General features: G+C 37.9%; 1 protein-coding gene across 1 annotated transcript; it reads left to right on the plus strand.

The window, feature by feature from the left end:
* Positions 1 to 12094: 12094 nt before the first annotated feature.
* On the plus strand, positions 12095 to 12688 carry LOC109731140 (interferon omega-1-like). Its single transcript, XM_020289191.2, has one exon. It carries the CDS (start codon positions 12101 to 12103, stop codon positions 12686 to 12688), a length of 588 nt encoding a protein of 195 aa, XP_020144780.2. The 5' UTR covers positions 12095 to 12100.
* The last annotated feature ends 7303 nt before the right edge of the window (positions 12689 to 19991 follow it).

Genomic DNA, 19991 nt, shown 5'->3' on the forward strand with positions numbered 1-19991 from the left:
CATGTATCTTTTCAGACCACAATGGAATAAATGTAGAAATCAATCCTAACAGGAGTCCTCATTTCTACACAAAGTCATGGAAACTAAACAACCTTCTGCTGAATGATCACTTCATAAACGAGGAAATCAAGATAGAAATCAAAAGATTCTTTGAACTAAATGACAAAGGAGACACAAGTTACCAAAACCTGTGGGACACAGCTAAAGCAGTCCTGAGAGGAAAGTTTATCTCCAGAAATGCCTATATCCAAAAGTCAAAAAGATCACAAATAGACAACCTAATGAATCATCTCAAATAGCTGTAAAAAGAAGAACAGACCAACCCCAAACCCAGCAGAAGAAGAGAAATCATTAAAATCAAATCAGAACTAAATGAAATTGACAATAGAGAAACTATACGGAAGATTAATAAAACAAAAAGTTGGTTCTTTGAAAAAATAAACAAAATTGACACACCATTGGCTAGACTAACAAAAAGCAGAAAAGAAAAATCTCGAGTAAGCTCCATCAGGAGCAATAATGGAGAAATTACAACTGATGCCACAAAGATACAAGATATAATATATGAATACTACAAAAACCTCTATGCACACAAACTGGAAAATGTGGAGGAAATGGACAATTTCTTAGAAATACACAGCCTTCCTAGGCTCAACCAGGAAGAAATAGAACTCCTGAACAGACCAATATCAAGCACTGAATTGAAACAGCAATAAAAAACCTTCCTAAAAAGAAAAGTCCTGGACCCGATGGTTTCACACCCGAATTTTACCACACCTACAAAGAAGAACTGGTGCCTATCCTGCAGAAATTATTCCACAACATCAAGAAGGATGGAATTCTCCCCAACACATTTTATGAAGTGAACATAACCCTGATACCAAAACCAGGAAAGGATGCAACAACAACAAAAAACTGCAGACCAATATCCCTTATGAATATAGATGCAAAATTTCTCAACAAAATCCTAGTGAACCAAAGCCAGGTGCTTGTCAAGAAAATAATTCATCACAACCAAGTGGGCTTCATCCCAGGGATGCAGGGATGGTTCAACATATACAAACCTATAAATGTAATTCACCACATAAACAGAAGCAAAAACAGAGACCATATGATCCTCTCAATAGACACAGAGAAAGCATTTGACAAAATTCAACATCCTTTTATGATAAGAACGCTCAACAAAATAGGCACACACGGGACTTACTTAAAAATGATACAAGCCATATATGACAAACCCACAGCCAATATCATACTGAATGGGGAAAAATTGAAAGCAGAACTGGAACTTAGAACTGGAACAAGACAAGGTTGCCCACTATCTCCACTTCTGTTCAACGTAATGCTGGAAGTCCTCGCTACAGCAATCAGACAAGAGAGTGGAATTAAGGGCGTCCAAATGGGAGCAGAAGAGATCAAACTTTCATTCTTCACTGATGACATGATATTATACCTAGAAAACCCCAAGGATTCAACCATGAGACTCCTTGATCTGATAAATGAATTTGGTAAAGTCTCAGAATACAAAATCAATACACAGAAATCAGAGGCATTCATATACGCCAACAACAGTAAGAGTGAGAACCAAATCAAAGACTCAATTCCCTTCAAAATAGCAACAAAGAAAATATAGTACCTTGGAATATATTTAATGAGGTAAAAGACCTCTACAGGGAGAACTATGAAACACTGAAGAAGGAAATAGCAGAGGACGTAAACAGATGGAAGAATATACCATGCTCATGGATTGGCAGAATCAACATTGTTAAAATGTCTATACTACCCAAAGTGACCTACTGAGTCAACGCAATCCCTATCAAAATACCATTATCATTTTTCACAGATATAGAAAAAATAATTTTACACTTCGTATGGAACCAGAGAAGACCCCGTATAGCAAAATCAATCCTAGGCAATAAAAACAAAATAGGAGGTATCAATTTACCAGACTCGAACTATACTACAAGGCTATAGTCATTAAAACAGCTTGTGATTGGCACAAGAACAGGGACATTGACCAGAGGAACAGAACAGAGAACCCAAATATAAAACCATCCTCATATAACCAACTAATCTTCAACAAAGCAGACAAAAACATACACTGGGGAAAAGAATCCTTATTCAATAAATGGTGCTGGGAAAACTGGATAGCCACATGTAAAAGACTGAAACAAGACCCACACCTTTCACCTCTCATAAAAATCAACTCACACTGGGTAACAAACTTGAACCTTAGGTGTGAAACTATTAGAATTCTAGAGGAAAATGTTGGAAATACTCTTCTAGACATTGACCTAGGCAAAGAATTTATGAAGAAGACCCCAAAGGCAATCACAACAGCAACAAAAATAAACAAATGGGACCTAATGAAATTAAAAAGCTTCTGCACAGCCAATGAAACTGTCAAGAGAGCAAACAGAAAACCCACAGAATGGGAGAAAAATTTTGCAAGGTACATATCTGATAAAGGGATGATAACTAGAATCTATTTAGAATTCAGGAAAATCAGCAAGAAAAAAATCAAACAACCCTATCAAAAAATGGGCAAAGGACATGAACAGAAACTTCTCAAAAGAAGACAGAAAAATGGCAAACAGACATATGAAAAAATGTTCAACATCTCTAATCATCAAGGAAATGCAAATCAAAACCACAATGAGATATCACTTAACTCCAGTGAGAATGGCCTTTATCAAAAAGTCCCAAAACAACAAATGCTGGTGTGGATGCAGAGAGAGAGGAACACTCCTACACTGCTGGTGGGACTGCAAACTAGTTCAACCTCTGTGGAAAGCAATATGGAGATACCTTAAAGTGATACAAGTAGATCTACCATTTGATCCAGCAATTCCATTACTGGGCATCTACCCAAAAGATCAAAAGTCACTTTATGAAAAAGACACCTGCACTCGAATGTTCATAGCAGCACAATTCACAATTGCAAAGCTATGGAAACAACCCAAATGCCCATCAATTCATGAGTGGATTAATAAAATGTGGTATATATATACCATAGAATACTACTCAGCTTTAAGAAACAATGGTGATGTAGCACCTCTTGTATATTCCTGGATACAGCTGGAACCCATTCTACTAAGTGAAGTATCTCAAGAATGGAAAAACCAGCACCACATGTGCTCACCAGCAAATTGGTATTAACGGATCAACACCTAAGTGGACATATAGGAGTAACATTTATCGGGTGTCAGGAGGGTGGGAGGGGGGAGGGGTGTATACAACAACAAAGAGTAAGATGTGCAATGTTTGGGGGATGGACATGCTTGAAGCTCTTACTCGAGGGGGGAGGGGGCATGGGCAATATAAGTAACCTTAACACGTGTACCTCCATAATACACTAAAATAAAATTTAAAAAAATAAAAATAAAAAAAGGACGGAATGCAAAAAAAAGAGAAAGAAGTGGAAAGACTTAAAGAAAGACTTAAAAAAATAAAGTTACTGATCTTTCCATCTATATTTAAATTTTCTTTTCAGATATTATATTTTCTACCTCTAAAAGCTTATGTTAGTTTTTATTTATGTCTTTCCTTTCTTCTGTACCTCCAGGAAGAAAGCCAAATTAGTTGTTGAACTCAAAGAGACTTTTTTCTTTATCCCAGGTTAACAGCTCTGAGTCACCTGTTCAGTGTCTATAACTGGTGTTCCATCTGTGTATTTTTGCCAGTTCTCTAGTTGTTAACGGTTGTAGGACACATTCAAGCCTTTTGAATACATTATGACTGAAAAATGTAGTGTGCTAATTCTTTTTATTTTTTTATGTCAGCATATTACAGGGGTACAAATGTTTATGTTACATATACTGCCCTTACCCCACCCTAGTCAGAGCTTCAAGCGTGTCCATCCCTGAGACAGTGCACATGGCACCCATTAGGTGTGTATATACCCATCCCCTCCTACCCCCTCCTACCTGCCTGACACCTGATGAATGTCATAACTATATGTGGACTTAAGTGTTGATCAGTTAATATCAATTTGATGGTGAGTACATGTGGTGTTCATTTTTCCATTCCTATAATATTTCACTTAGGAGAATGGGTTCCAGCTCTATTCAGGATAATACAAGAGGTGCTTGGCTGGGCTTGGTGGCTCATGCCTGTAATTCTAGTACTCTGGGAGGCCAAGGCAGGAGGATTGCTTGAGCTCTGGAGTTCAGATCAGCCTGAGCAAGAGCAAGACCCCGTCTCTGCTAAAATTAGAAAAATTAGCCGGGTGTCACGATGCACACCTGTAGTCCCAGCTACTTGGGAGGTTGAAGCAAGAGGATCACTTGAGCCCAGGAGTTTGAGGTTGCAGTGAGCTATCATGATGCCACTGCATTCTACCCAGGGCAACAGAGTGAGACCCTGTCTCGAAAATAAATAAATAAATAAAATCTAATCTTACATTAATTCTGTATCAGGATTTTATTTTCATCAATCATATGAGGTGGGAATTTACATGGATTTTTACCTAGTTTGCCAAGTAATTATCTTAGAACAATTTTATTGAAAATTGCTTCCACTATACTAATGAGATTAATCCTTTATCCTAAATCCTATTACCACTATAATACAACAGTTTTAAGAATTATGTGTTTTAATTCTGGTTACCGAATTTTCCTCTTTGTCACATTGTTTTTACTGTTATTACAAATACACCTCATTTTCTAGTAGAGATAGATATGCCAAGAATTCTCTGTTACTTCCTTTCTTTCTAAGTTAAGATTTACCTTATATGTAGGACAATGATTTCTTAAAAATCATAAACTCTTAGAGATTAACAAATAGTTACTTTGCAATGAGTATGATGGTCTTGGGCACTTCCTTCATAAGATAGAAAAGTGAAACTGGATCATAAAAGTTCTTGTTCCCAATATCTAAAAAGTAAAATTACATACAAACCAGTAAAAAAAAAATCTGTAATACAAAATTATCCACCAGTAAATTCAGAGAGCAAGAGAGTGTATAATTTTTGGACTAATTCTTATCTAAATTTCAAAATATGAAACTTAATTACTTATAACATGCAACATAGAATTCTGCATTAAATCTAGACTCTTCTGGGACATGACTATGATCCTAGGTAATTCACTTAACCTCTCTGAGCCTCAGCTCTCTCAAATGTAAAATAAGATAGAAATATTCCTAGAGTTGTTGAGAATATAAGACAAACAACATTTTAAAGCACTTGGCAGAGTATTTTCCACTGAGTGAGGGCTTAACAGATGGTGACTTCTTATTTATTCACATAGATCTATATGAGACTAGTGAATGCTCCTACTCCTGTCTCTGTAACTACTGCAAAATGCTGACAGTCTCTAAAAGAGAACTGGAAACTGTTTTGGAAGAGTCTCAAAATTAGAGATATTTGACATTGAAGATACGTCTGATTAATAATCAGAAATTGAAATCAGAATTGTAAAAAGGGGGTTAGTCTCCTAAACTGAAGTTGAAAGAGTGTGTGTATGTTTGAATAATATATGTTATATAGTATGTAATACATGACAGTATGTATTATAGTATGTATTATAGTATATAATATAATATGCATATGTGTGTATGTGTACATATATATTTTTTCATTGCTGATTCTAATATCTGGCACACTTCTGTCTTCCTTTTTGCCGAGGAATAATCTCTTAAACTGAAGTTTATTATATAATATACAATACTATGTATTTTATATATCTACACTTACATATTTATAGTATTCTGATTCTTATGCCTGCCACACTCCCCCTTCCTCCCTGATCTCTGGACCCCATTCTTTCACTCCCACATCACAATAGTTTCCTTTCTCCCCAGTGCAGAAATCCCCAGTGGCCTCTCCTCATTCACCCTCCTTAACTGGCACTGCCCATTCATGCAGCTGCTTCCTCTTCCATTGTGGTTTCTGGCTGTCAAGTTTTTTTCTAAAGTTCATACGACCACCAATTGAAAGCAAAAGTTGAGCGAAAGCTTTTGGTTTTTCAAAAGCTCCCATATGAGAGGCTTTTTTGCTTTTCTCCTAGTGAATAATTTTGGAAATGAGAGAATGTCCTTGTTACAATGATGTAACAGTAGCTTCAGCAAAAAAGAAATCAAAAGCAGGATCCATTTCACTCTGGGAGCTATTCAAATATTTACAGAGGATGAGAGCCTCCTGCTGGCCAAGACAGATGACAGCAGCCGAGTCTGGAGAGCGGGCTTTTTTGTGCTATTCGGAGCTCAGTTTCCTTGCAGATTTTTCTCCACAGGCACAAGAGGCTCTTTCTGGGAAAGAACTGACCCCAATTTTGGAAGAAACCCGTTTTCTTAGCTTTTATATCTTAGAGAGGGAAAATACTCCCAGCTTCGTGTGGAATGTGTACTCTTTGGACAATGGGCAGCTACATAGAGAAAGAATCAGAATGTGTCCCTTGCCCCTAGCCTGCTCAGCCTTCCAGGGCCTCCTGACTCATCTGTACCTCTATGTTCTATGCCTAATCAGGAGGTGAGAAAGCTGGCCTGTCTAGATATGGAACTGCAGGGGAAATCAGGAAAAAATCTCCTGTTTGATGGTACATTAATTCTTTCTTAAAATTAAGTTCCTCGTTTTACAAACTCACTCTTTAGATTGTGTCACTTGACTTTATAATTAAGAGAAAATTCTCATTGTCACTTTGAATATTGACTAGAATCTCACCTAATAAAAAGACAGCAAGGACATAGGCAAGACTTCAGAGAATACACCTGTTGCTAACTGTTACCTACATAGGTATCTATTTGGGAAGAATTTGGGAAACATTAACCTGTGCAACACTGTAAAAGTTAATCAGGAAGTGGGCATGAATTACTCAACTAGCAGGAAGGGGTTTCAATTTAGGAGAGATCTCTCAAGACTTTGCTCAGGCTTCTTTCCAGATGGAGAGAGGGAAGGTGTTGAGAAACTCAAAGTTATATTTTGTTTTATTTTTATTTTTTTTTTGTATTTTCTAATGACGATTTTTTTAGAAATTTCAATAGATTTAGGGGTACAAGTATTTTTTGTTTTTAAAAATATTTTTATTCTTGCTTTTCTTTTTTCCCCCACAGCTTGTGAGGGGCCTAGTTTAGGAGCAGACAAAAGAAGTACGAATTTAAAAATTTTTAATTTACCTGGAATGTTTGCTCCCCATCCCCTTTGTGATGGCTTAACACATTTCAAATTTATGGATCCTTCCATTTTGAGGTTTTTTTTTGTTTATGCTACTTATTTCTTTAATGTAATCTTTATACTGTTGTATTGTCATTTTATGTTCAGTGGGCAAAAAGTTGTATGATTTGGTTCTGTATTCTCACCTTATCCTGAAAAGTCTCTGTAACCACATCCTGATGATATCCAGAAGTTACTAACAGTATCAGAGAACAGCGGTGAGGGGGTGACCGAGCTGGCAGTGAGGGGAACTGGTCCCTGGGCTGCTCCACCGGAGAGGGGAGCAGAGTGCTAGATTGTGAACATGGCCACTCCTCGGCCCTCCCAGCCTTCCAAGCTCCACGCTGCAGAGGTCAAAGACGTCCCGCTGGGCACAGACACACAGGAAATAGAGGGAGTCCTGTCCACACCACCACACCCAATGAGTGGGTAAAAAATGGACGACATCATCTGTGCCCCTGTTTAGATGCTTCCACATTCTGATTCCCATAGGAGAAGACTGCAACAGGCACATGACTCTCATTTGTTCAAAAAACCAAAGCGCACATCCTTAACATGAAACAGAAAGAGCCAACAGCAACTTGAAAACTCGGAAAAAGAACAGAAATGCTGAAAGTGTCAACTGGACAGCAATGGGTCCTTAAAAGATGGGACAATATCAATGCTCAGCATTGAGTCAATTGTTCAAATTATTCTGATCAGGGAGAGAGAAGATTGAAGTGGATCCTGAACTCAAGAGTTCTCCCACAGAGATATAGCCAACATCAGTATCCCCAGCATGGGTGACACTGATACCACAGCAGCCTGTAAACTATTGGAGGGGACAAGTGTATTCCAGTGCGAGGTGCATCTTGTGTTTCCTCCCTAGGACCCAGCAAGTCATCACAGCATAGGGAAGATTATTAAGGGGGCCAATGTGATCCAAGGAATGTCTTAAATTTCGGTCATGATGCAGCCTTCTTTAAAAACAAGCGATATGAAAAGAAAACAATACTTGAACAAACAGTCATGGCCAGGTATTTGAATATATTTCACCACAAGCTAGGCAGAGCATTCCCAGCAGGACAGATGTTAGTAGAAAGATCACAATTTCTAATGGCAGCAAAGAACTTTGTCAAATGCATTTATTTAATTTAGTTAATTGAAAACAGGACACTGGTGAACCAATCCTGTTAATTTTTTTTTCTTTCCAGTTGGTGCATTCTGCACTGAATGGTACTAAGTAGAGTTTGGAACCCTTCTTGGGGATTAGTTAGGATCCACACAAAAACAAGCAGCAACAACAACAAAAGCAGAGAACATCTTTTACTGTTAGAAATAATAATGCATTTTTATCAATTTGTCAATGAATGCTGATTTCAATGGCATATTTATTTCAAACCTGAAGCTTTACTATGTGATTTTTTTTAATAGGATGGGGCTGGAAAAATAAAGACAACAATATCAAGCAGTCAGGATGTTTGGAGGTAAAACCCTCCTCTCCTTGATAAGGAGCCCCTAAAAAGCCTTCACTTTTTCTGTATGACCAAGAAGGAAGAAAGTGCATAACATTCTTCCTTCCTGGTCATTCAGAAGGTCTTTTCAGCACTCACAACTGAACCATTGGATGGAAAGATAAAGAGCAGAAGAGATTGTGGGCTGGATTCTATCAGTACACAAGATGAAGTCTTGTATGGGCCCGAGGCGAGAAGGGTGTCACAATCCTTGGGAATGAAGACCCGTGGGGGCCTGAAGGAGAATGTCAGAGCCCATATGACTGGCATATTCTTAGACTGGAAATTGTTAGGTGCTTTGTGTTTATTCTTAAACCCACAAAAAAACCTCAAGAGTTAAAAATAAATAGGCATTCAGAGGTCTGTATTTGATGTGTTAATAAAGTTGTTTAAATATATTCTTGAAGAAATTATATATTTTAGAAATGGTTTAATTGGCAGAAAAATATACTCCTTTATGCTATTGAAAAGCTATTTTGTCTACTTTTACTTAGAACCTAAAGGTAGTCAGTCCAAGTCACTTACACCACGCTCCCTGTTGCCCTACGAAACAATGGACAGCAACCCTGTGGCATTTGAAGTGAATCTCAGAATCCCTTGTCACCTCACACTCTCTGCTCCGCTGATTTCACCGTGTGGCCACTCCTTGGTTTATAAGTCCCATGTCCAGTGCTATTCTTCACGTGTTTTAGTGAGAGCTTCCAGACAAGCCATTATCTCTGCTCTCCCTAAGGTGTTACACTTGGATCATTGGTATATTCAGAACAGTTCACCTGTCTAGATTTTATATCTCTCCATAGAGCTATATATGTGAGTGTAATCCAAACTGGGTTGTTAAAGAGATGGAGTTAATATTTGTGATGATCTTAAAACAGTGGATAGACCATAAGAAGCATGCGATAAAATTCAGCATTATTTTTTCTAATATCATGATTATTATCTAGATTGACAGCAGAGTTATTTAGAGTCATCTATCTTTCTTTTTTTTAATTCTAGGTTAAGGGAAGCTTGTCTTTGCCTGGGTGTGTTATTAACTAGATAGAGTGCTCAGGCAATGCTAATATCCATTATACTGCCAATGAGAGTTGGTGTTCTAGTACTGGGTCCTGGTTGTCTCTCTTGACAGGTGGTTTGTGTGATTCATCCCTTTTCTGCTCAGAACTGATTACAAGTGGACATAGTTAGATAGAAGGAATAAGTTCCAATGATGGATAGCATAGTAGGGTGACTACAGTTAACACTGTATTACAAAGTTCGAAATAGCTAGTGGACAGGATTCAAATTGTTCCCAACACAAAGAAATGAAAAATACATGAAGTGATGGATATCTTAAATGCTCTTACTTGATCATTATACATTCTATGTATATACATCAAAATAGCACATATACCTAATAAATGTGTGTATTATGTATCAGTAAAAATTTTAAAGACACTGTAATAAATTGCAAAGGAATAAAACAAGTGTGAATTACACAAAAGAATAGGGGGCTTGTCTTGCCAAGCTGAAGGCAGTCCATTGAACCAGGATTTGCTCTTCTTTGAGGCTTTGGCAGAAGCAGCCACTTCCCTGCCTTTGTGCACTTCACCATTGGCCTTCAGTCTTCCCTCTGCCAGAGCCCCTAGTCCCAACTTTGCTGCATTGAATTTTGCTAACTCAGACTTTGCAATTTGCCAGTGGAAAGTCACTTCTCCTCTTTCACTTTCATGACAATCAGAATCACTGTGTTTTCTTTTTGCTTACAAACAATTGTCAGGTTTTGCTTTCTAGAAAAGATAAAATGAGAAACAAAAAAATCTGGAATATTAAAAATTATAGAAAAAGAAAACATTGCTAACCCTTTGCCTTTCCTTTACTTGTCTTTGTCTTCCTTCATCATGAATTAGAATGTAATGCGAGAGCAGCAAGACAAACCTTGCCCAGTAAACCACTATGTGAAAAGAAGGCACAAAAATGTAAAATGAAAAATCATAAACAAGTACAGGAAAAAAGGCGATTTCTCCCTTACAGAATAGCCTGGACCTAACTTCTCTGCCTTGTTAGAATGAGACAGAGACAGAGGAACAAGAACCTAGATAGAATTACACTGAGTAGATGAACAATTGAAGGTCATTATTTTGTCTAATATAAGATGCTTCTTAGTCATAATGTCATCATTGAATCCCCTATGCCTACCTCAGAAACTTCATGCATAACAAGTGCTCAATAGTTTAAGTAAAAAGTGCTGATCAATAAAAACCATATCTGACAAAATAAAAATTATTTGACTACTGAAGATAAAATAACTGCATATTGGATAATTCTGCCACCTAGTTAGACAAAATAATCTTTTGCTATCAGCATCTGATGACTGTTGAAACTTCTGATACCTGGGGACAGGTGTTAGATGAGGAGGTCACCACTGAGAACTAGAGTCCTTCACACAACACTCTGGGGACAGGGCAAGGATCTTGAAAGATGTACCATTTTGGAAGCAAGGAAAGCTCCTGTTTAGTAAAGAGCTCTAAATTCATCAGTATGTGATGAGCCTACCCTTAGCAAATAAGTCTGGAAGAATTTGGGTTGAGGACATTGTTACTATAGAGGAAAGTGTATTACTGGATGTGATAACTATTTTGTGAGTGAGGTGGTACTAGGGAAATAAAATTATTTTGGAATTAGAATCTTTACACACAATGGACCTGAAAAAACCAGGATACCTGCTAGGGTATTGGCACAGCCTGAGGATAACTTAGATCTCCAGTATGAAAATAGTGAAAAAGAAAGGGTCATGTCTATACTAATCGTGACCTTATGGCCCCAGTGAAGCATAACCTCATGGACCTGCATGAATGTATTTTAGAAGGAAGCTAAACATTGCAGAAGCTTGTTCACTAATAATCATCAGTCTCTTCATGAATAAAACAGTGAACAAAACTCAGTTATTAATTCCAAATAGCTTATTGGCTACAGATAGTCTGGGAAATCCCTAACCAAATACAGAAACCCATAGGGTTAAGGGAGTTCTTATGAAAAAGAACATAAAAATGGAGCTTAGGATCAAAGCTAAAAATTTTTTTCCCAGAACACAGAAGAGTCATATTTACATATGACAAAAAAAATGTGTGTGTGTTTATGTGTGTGTATGAGTATTTATACACACCTATATACCTACATACACTTCGGTCTTTAGAACAAAGACATCTCTCTTTTGACTGATAAATATCCATTTGGATTAGCACATCTGAAGTTTATTGGGAAAATTAAACTTCTAATGCAAAAATTAAGGGTTTAAAATGATGAAATCTTCTTAGCCCATATGGAGATAAAAAGTGGAAGTAAAAGTGTAGATACACGTTCAGAAAATGAAAATTGTTTTGTTCCCTATTTAAAAGCCATGCACAGAAAGGATGACTTCAGAGAACCCAGAGTCACCCAGACCCCAGCTCAGCCAGGGCTGCAGAAGCCTCACTTCCCAATGGCCCTCCTGCTCCCCCTACTGACGGCCCTGGTGATGTGCAGCTGTGGCCCTCTTGGGTCTCTGGGCTGTGACCTGCCTATGAAACATGGCTTGCTTAGCAGGAAGACCTTGGTGGTTCTGAGACAAATGAGAAGAGTATCCACTTCATTGTGTCTGGAGGACAGAAACGACTTCGGATTCCCCCGGGAGATGGTGAACGGCAGACAGTTGCAGAAGGCCCAGGCCGTGTCTGTCCTCCACGAGATGCTGCAGGAGATCTTCAACCTCTTCCACACACAGCGCTCCTCTGCTGCCTGGGACACCACCCTCCTGGTCAAGCTGCGCACTGGACTCCACCAGCAGCTGGAACACCTGGAGACCTGCTTGGAGCAGGCGATGGCGGACGAAGACTCTGCCAGGGTGATCGATAACGCTACACTGGCGTTGTGGAGGTACTTCTGGAGAATTCGTCTCTACCTGCGAGAGAAGAACTACAGTGACTGCGCCTGGGAAATTGTCAGAGTGGAAGTCATGAGCTCCTTCTCTTCTTCAACGAACTTGCAGGGAAAGTTAAGAAGCAAGGACGGAGACCTGGGGTCACCTTGAAATGGTTCTCATTGACTAAGCTGCCTTATCACGCTTGCAGATATTGGATATTGCAAAAGACTCTCATTTGTGATTTGGTCACTGAATGTATTAAGTTCAGCAAATACTTTGTCAGAATATTAAGCAAGTATATGTTAAGAACATTCAGCTTTAGGGGCATTGCTCCCTAAGTGATGATAGCCCTGATGTTATTTGTTTGTATATTTATTTATTTTGGCACCTCATTATATTTATAATATTTACATTTTATATAACTGGGGTTTACCTTTACAGTGTTTTAAAATTAGAAAATATGATCACCTTTACATTTTATTGAATATTGTGTTTTGATATTTATTAAATTCTCATCAAAGAAAATTTCTCAAATTTTTTTTCTAAAAACAAAATCCAAGTGTTAGTTTTCTAAACCAAATTGAAGAATGGGTAGTAATATTTACTTACTTATTTATTCATTCCATTCACATTATGTACATAAATTGAGTACATGGCCAATTGTGAGATTTCATTCAAGAAATATACAGGTGACTCACACCTGTAATCCTAGCACTCTGGGAGGCCGAGGTAGGAGGATCACTTGAGGTCAGGACTTCAAAACCAACCTGAGCAAAAGCAAGACCCTGTCTCTACTGAAAATAGAAAGAAATTATCTGAACAACTAAGAATATGTATAGAAAAAAATTAGCCAGGCATGGTGGCACATGCCTGTTGTCCCAACTACTCAGGAGGCTGAGGAAGGAGGATAGCTTGAGCCTAGGAGTTTGAGGTTCCTGTGAGCTAGGCTGACACCATGGCACTCTCACCCAGGCAACAGAGCAAGACTCTGTCTCAAAAAGAAACAAACAAACAAAAAAAGAAATATAGGTGAATGAAGCTAACACAGTTCCTACTGCATTGAAACTTTTAGTTTTATAGTAAAGGAAACATAAAAGTTGTGCTAATTCCACTGATAATAAATGCTACAAAGAGAAGAAAAGGAAAAGGATATTCTCACACCAGAAACTTTAGAGGCAAATGATGATGGGAAGAGAAAAAAAGTAGATATCCTTTCTAAAGTGTCTGAGAGACATAAAAGTACAGAAATCTTATCAGCAGTTGGGAATACAGGTCTAGAATGAATAACAAATGCCATAGGTGAATGTATTAATCTGGGAATTTTTATTATCTGTCTGATAATGAGGATATAGGAATGGACGTGGCCACTTATATTACTAAATAGGACAATGAGATGGGGACCTAAATTTTGTCCTGCAGATCCTCCACTTTCACAGGTAGGACAGAGAAGGAGAGACTGCAAAGGGCATTGAGGTGGAGAAATAGGGCAGAGTGAGGAAACACTAATGAACAGAAGACGAGTTTTCAAAAGACAGTGGTGATTGTAAGACAGGTAAATTGTCCCGGTGGACCTGAAAATAGACACCATCATTTGGGAGTAGATTGAAGAGGAAACACAAGAAGGGGAATTAGGAACACTGTGTATAGAAAATTATTTGGGGAAGCTTGTTTCTTGAGTGGAAGAATGAAATAAGATGGACCTGGAGGAGAATGTGGATATATATCTTGCACATTTTTTATGTTTTTGCAATTCAACTTTCCTAAAATAACTTTCAAAATGTATGAACATTTTTAAACATTTGGTTTAAATAATTTATTTTGGTACAATAGTAATTTATCAATGTTGTAATTAATATTTTATAGTAAATGTCAATAGTAAGTAACACATTTGCTTGTTAATTTCAGTTTTTTAAAATCAAATTTTCCAATAAAGTTTCATTTTATTCTGTTATATTATTTACTCTAGTTTTTATGTTGGCCATTTACATTATTTGTTTATGATTTTATAATTTTTGATTATTGACCTATTCATTCTGTATAAATTGTAGCCATATGCTTTTTTTTTTTCGGCATATTATGGGGGTACAGATTTTAAGGTTTCAATAAATGCCCATTTCCCCCCCTCCCCCCAAAAGTCTGAGTCTCCATCATGACCATCCCCCAGATGGTGCACATCTCACTCATTATGTATGTATATACCCGTCCCCCTCCCCCCTCACACCTGCCCAATACCCTATTACTGTAGTACCTATGTGTCCACTTAGGTGCTACTCAGTTAATACCAGTTTGCTGGAGAATATATCTGGTGCTTGTTTTTCCATTCTTGGGATACTTCACTTAGTAGTATGGGTTCCAGCTCTAACCAGGAAAATATAAGATGTGCTATATCACCATTGTTTCTTAGAGCTGAATAGTACTCCATGGTATACATATACTACATTTTATTAATCCATTCTTGGATTGATGGACACTTGGGCTGTTTCCACAGCCTTGCAATTATGAATTGTGCTGCTATAAACATTCGAGTGCAGGTGTCTTTTTTGTAGAGTGTCATTGGATCATTTGGGTAGATGCCCAGCAATGGGATTGCTGGATCAAATGGTAGATTCACTTGTATCGCTTTAAGGTATCTCCATATTGCTTTCCACAGAGGTTGAACTAGTTTGCAGTCCCACCAGCAGTGTAGGAGTGTTCCTCTCTCTCCGCAACCACGCCAGCATTTATTGTTTGGAGATTTTTTGATAAAGGCCATTCTCACTGGGGTTAAGTGATATCTCATTGTGGTTTTGATTTGCATTTCCCTGATGATTAGAGATGTTGAGCATTTTTTCATATGTTTGTTGGCCATGCTTCTGTCTTCTTTAGAAAAATTTCTGTTCAAGTCCTTTGCTCACTTTTTAATGGGGTTATTTGATTTTTTCTTCCTGATTTTCATGAGTTCTAAGTATATTCTAGTTATCAGTCCCTTATCGGATGCATAGGATGCAAAAATTTTCTCCCATTCTGTAGGTTGTCTGTTTACTTTCGTGACTATTTCTTTGGCTGTGCAGAAACTTTGTAGTTTGATCATGTCCCATTTATTTATTTTTGTTGCTGCTGTAATTGCCTTTGGGGACTTCTTCATAAACTCTTTGCCAAGGCCGATGTCGAGGAGAGTGTTTCCAACTTTTCCCTCTAGAGTTCTAATAGTTTCATACCTTAGGTTTAAGTCTGTTATCCAGCGTGAGTTGGTTTTTGTGAGAGGTGAAAGGGTCCTGTTTTGTGGGTCCTGTTTTAGCCTTCTACAGGTGGCTATCCAGTTTTCCCAGCACCATTTATTGAAGAGGGATTCTTTTCCCCAGCGTATGTCTTTGTCTGCTTTATCAAAGATTAGATGGCTATATGAGGATGGTTTCATATCAGGATTCTCACATCTGTTCCACTGGTCAATATTCCTATTTTTGTCCCAATACCATATTGTTTTGATTACTACAGCTTTGTAGTATAGTTTGATATCTGGCATGTTAATGCCTCCCATTTTGTTTTTGTTGCCTAGAATTGCTCTTGATATTCGGGGTCTTCTTTGGTTCCATACAAAGCGTAAAATTATTTTTTCTATATCTGTGAAGAATGCTGATGGGATTTTAATAGGTATTGCATTGAATCTGTAGATCAGTTTGGGTAGTATAGACATTTTGATGATATTGAGTCTGCTGATCCACGAGCATGGTATGGATTTCCATCTGTTTACATCCTCTGCTATTTCCTTCCTCAGTGTTTCATAGTTCTCCCTGTAGAGGTCTTTTATGCCCTTGGTTAAGTATATTCCTAGGTACTTTAATTTCTTTGTTGCTATTGTGAAGGGAATTGAGTCTTTGATTTGGTTCTCAATTAGATTGTTGTTGGCATATATGAATGCCTCTGATTTCTGTGTATTGATTTTGTATCCTAAGACTTTACTAAATTCATTGATCAGTTCCAGGAGTTTCTTGGTTGAATCTTTGGGGTTTTCTAGATACAATATCATATCATCAGCAAACAGTGAAAGTTTGATCTCTTCTGCCCCTATTTGGATACCTTTGATTCCATTTTCCTGTCTGATTGCTGTAGCCAAGACTTCCAGCACTATGTTGAACAGAAGTGGAGATAGTGGGCAGCCTTGTCTGGTTCCAGTTCTAAGTGGGAATGATTTCAATTTTTCCCCATTCAGTATGATGTTGGCTATGGGTCTGTCATATATGGCTTGTATCATTTTTAGGTATGTCCCTTCTATGCCTATTTTCTTAAGTGTTCGTATCATGAAAGGGTGTTGAATTTTGTCAAAAGCTTTTTCTGCATCTATTGAAAGAATCATGTGGTCTTTGTTTTTGCTTCTGTTTATGTGGTGAATTGCATTTATAGATAGCCATATGCTTTTGATGAACACTTGTTTTTAACTTCACCTGTGTACAAAGAGCTGGACATTTTCTGTTTTACTTCTCTAAATTATAGAATGTCTAGGACAAAGAACTAAGCATTTCTCTAATCATATTCCTCTTATTATTTTATACACATTCAGTTCTCTTTCTTGCAAATCTGTTTTTACATTCGGTTCTGCATTCCACCAGGATTTACTTTATCTATGATATGGGATGATTCTCTAAATTCCTTTCCTTGAGGGTATAGCTCAGGCGTAGAGCATTTGACTACACATAAATTCTTTTCTGTTAGAATGCCAGGCAATATTCCTAGAATATTTTATTGAAATTTTCTTTCCTTCTTTATTATAATCTAAAACATTTTTCCCATAAATCTAATTACTGCAAACAATATAGTATTTTTGAGATTATTTGCTTTGTTAATATGATTAATAAACTCTCCTCATCACTATACTTTTTTTTTTACTACTAATACTTTAAAACATTCAATTCTTCTGACTAAGCTAAGACCAAGAATTTTTCTTTTAATATTTTTGCTTACCCTATTTCCTAATTAACTTCAGAATTGTACCACAGTGGAAAGCTCTGGTTTCATAAAAATCATAAGCATTTATGTTTTCCAGAATGGCTAATCATAATGTATATCAAAGAATGAGATGCGTGATAAAAATAAAGAAACTAGTTGAAAGACTTTTTCTCACAGAAGCTAACACAAAAAACAAATTATTAAATACAAAGTAATAATATTAACTACAAAGTAATGTTGTACAATAGCCACCAGAGTAAGAAAAACCAGGGAGAGAGAATTTAATGATCCTGTAATTTAAATTAAAAAAAATTATTAACAGAACTCTATAATATAAAACTTAAGAATCATCCATATTCCCAATATAGGAATTTGCATTGATTCCCCCCAGTCTGCCAGTTTGTATGTGTGATCCCGGCCAACTCACCTAAACCCTTTGGGCCTCAGTTTCTCAAATGTAAAGTGGAATGAAAATATTTATAGAGCTGTTGCATTAAACAAAAAGGTATGTTTTATAAAACTTAGTACTGCACATTCCGGTGAGTGAGTTCTTAATATTTGGTAACCAACTTCCTATTTTTTTTTATATCTACCTATGTCAGAACAGTATTGATATTTGTCTATTAAGTACAATGACTGCCAAAAGCTGGAATTCCATGGAATTCTGGGAGAATGTCTGGAAAAGATGGAAAAACTGTCACTCCTTATTTCAGAGGAGTAACTCTGAATTAGGGATCGTATTAATATATTCGGTGGTCAAGCCGGTGGCAGGTGTAAATGCCTGAGAGAGGGAGTCCTCCCCTAGAGTCAAGTGGGGAAGACACATATGTATTGGTCCTGGCACCTGGTATGGTACGCTTCCTCCCACAACCATCCCGGTTCCGCTTTACTGAACCCATTACTCCCTATCACAGTATCTTCACTCTCTCCACCCTGCACTTTCTTATCACTCCCCACCTCACTGCCTATTCCCACAGGCGCCTCTGATTCTGCTCTGGTTTCTGCCTTAGAGGTTTCTGTAACAGTGGAGAGCCACAGGAAGAAAATAAAGTCAAATGGGGACTCTAAAGTTGTTCTAAACTGCGGTAAGCAAGTTTTGTATGTGTGTGTGTCTCGAGGAATACCTTTGGGACGTGAGGGAATGCCCATGTTACAATGATATTAATAGGCACCTAAAGTAAAAGAAAACAGCTGAATCCAGTTTGCGCTGTGGACGGACGAACAAAACGCTCACATGGGAAGTGCGCGCCCTGCTGGCCGTGGAGTACAGGGCGGGGACCACATGGGTGGAGGGCAGGCCCCTTTTCTATGCACAAGTCCAGTTCCCTCCTGGGCATTGGGCTCCAAAACATAACAAATAACACATCCTTTCTTGGCGAGAATTGACCTAATTCTGAAATATTACTGTTCTTTAGCTTATTTCACTGCAATAAAAATAATTAGTAAATTCTATCTAACAAATTCATTCCAAATATCAGATCCTGTCTGCCTGTACAATTGGAAAAAATACTTATTATTGAATGATGACATTGGCAGCCTTTCCACACGGTCAAATGGGGGAGTTCAGATGTGTTTTAAGAACTGCTAGAGAACTCCAGTATTGCCAACTGATAGCCAGTGAGGCCTTTACATTGAAGCATGTGGATGCTGGTAGAATTTGGAAAGTGTTACTATAAGTTGCACAATACTGTACTTGTCCACTGTGTTGTATGTGTGTGGGTGTGGGTGTGTGCCTTGCTCAGGTCGTAGGGCAGGAGGTCACTTGGGGAGCGTTTCTTTTTACCCCAGACAACTTAGCCAATGCTTTAGTTTGCTTCTCTCTAAATGGTGAGTGGGTACAGTCCTAGTAATACTTTAATAGATTTTTGTCCTTCTTTCTTTCTTCTGCTATTGCTTATGAGTGAACCAGGTTAGGAGCAGGGGAAAGGCTTGACAATTCTTGAATTCCTCTGTGTCTCTGTCTTTGATTGGCTAACACGTTTGAAATATTATGATCCTTTCTATTCATGGGGTATTGTAGAAGTTATATAGAGATAGACACACACATACATGTATGTGTAATATATACATATATACACATACATGCATATACACCTAGACATAGATGTATAATTTACTTTTTGTTCATCTTATATATTTAATGTGAAAAAATTCTCCCAAGTATATGTACTATGACTTTTTGTTCATCCTGTGTTATATATTTGGTGGAAATGATTCTCTTAGCTAGCTCTATACTGTCACCTTGACCTGAAAATGCCTGTAGCCATGTCCTGTTTAATACCCAGAAGTTATGAAAGCACTGGGGACGCCAGCAGTGGGACTCACCACACAGCCTGTCAGCCAGGCACAAGTCCCACCATAGTTCTGGATCTTAGCCACCTGACAGGCAATATGGTCTTCTGGGGAACAGGATTAGGGGAAGGGATACGGTAGCTAGGAGTATCTACAGGGAATCACTGTGCAGTGTCCATTGGGGGTGTCAAGTGTGAACATGGCTGTGCCTGGCCACCTGCCAACACCCTGCCCTGCAGTGGATGGGACACCACAG

The sequence above is a fragment of the Microcebus murinus genome, chromosome 12 (genome assembly GCF_040939455.1).
Source record: "Microcebus murinus isolate Inina chromosome 12, M.murinus_Inina_mat1.0, whole genome shotgun sequence".
Classification (NCBI taxonomy): Eukaryota; Metazoa; Chordata; class Mammalia; order Primates; family Cheirogaleidae; genus Microcebus; species Microcebus murinus.

Excerpts from the sequence above, each read along its gene's own strand:
- LOC109731140 (XM_020289191.2), top strand. The coding sequence starts at position 12,101 with ATGGCCCTCCTGCTCCCCCTACTGACGGCCCTGGTGATGTGCAGCTGT.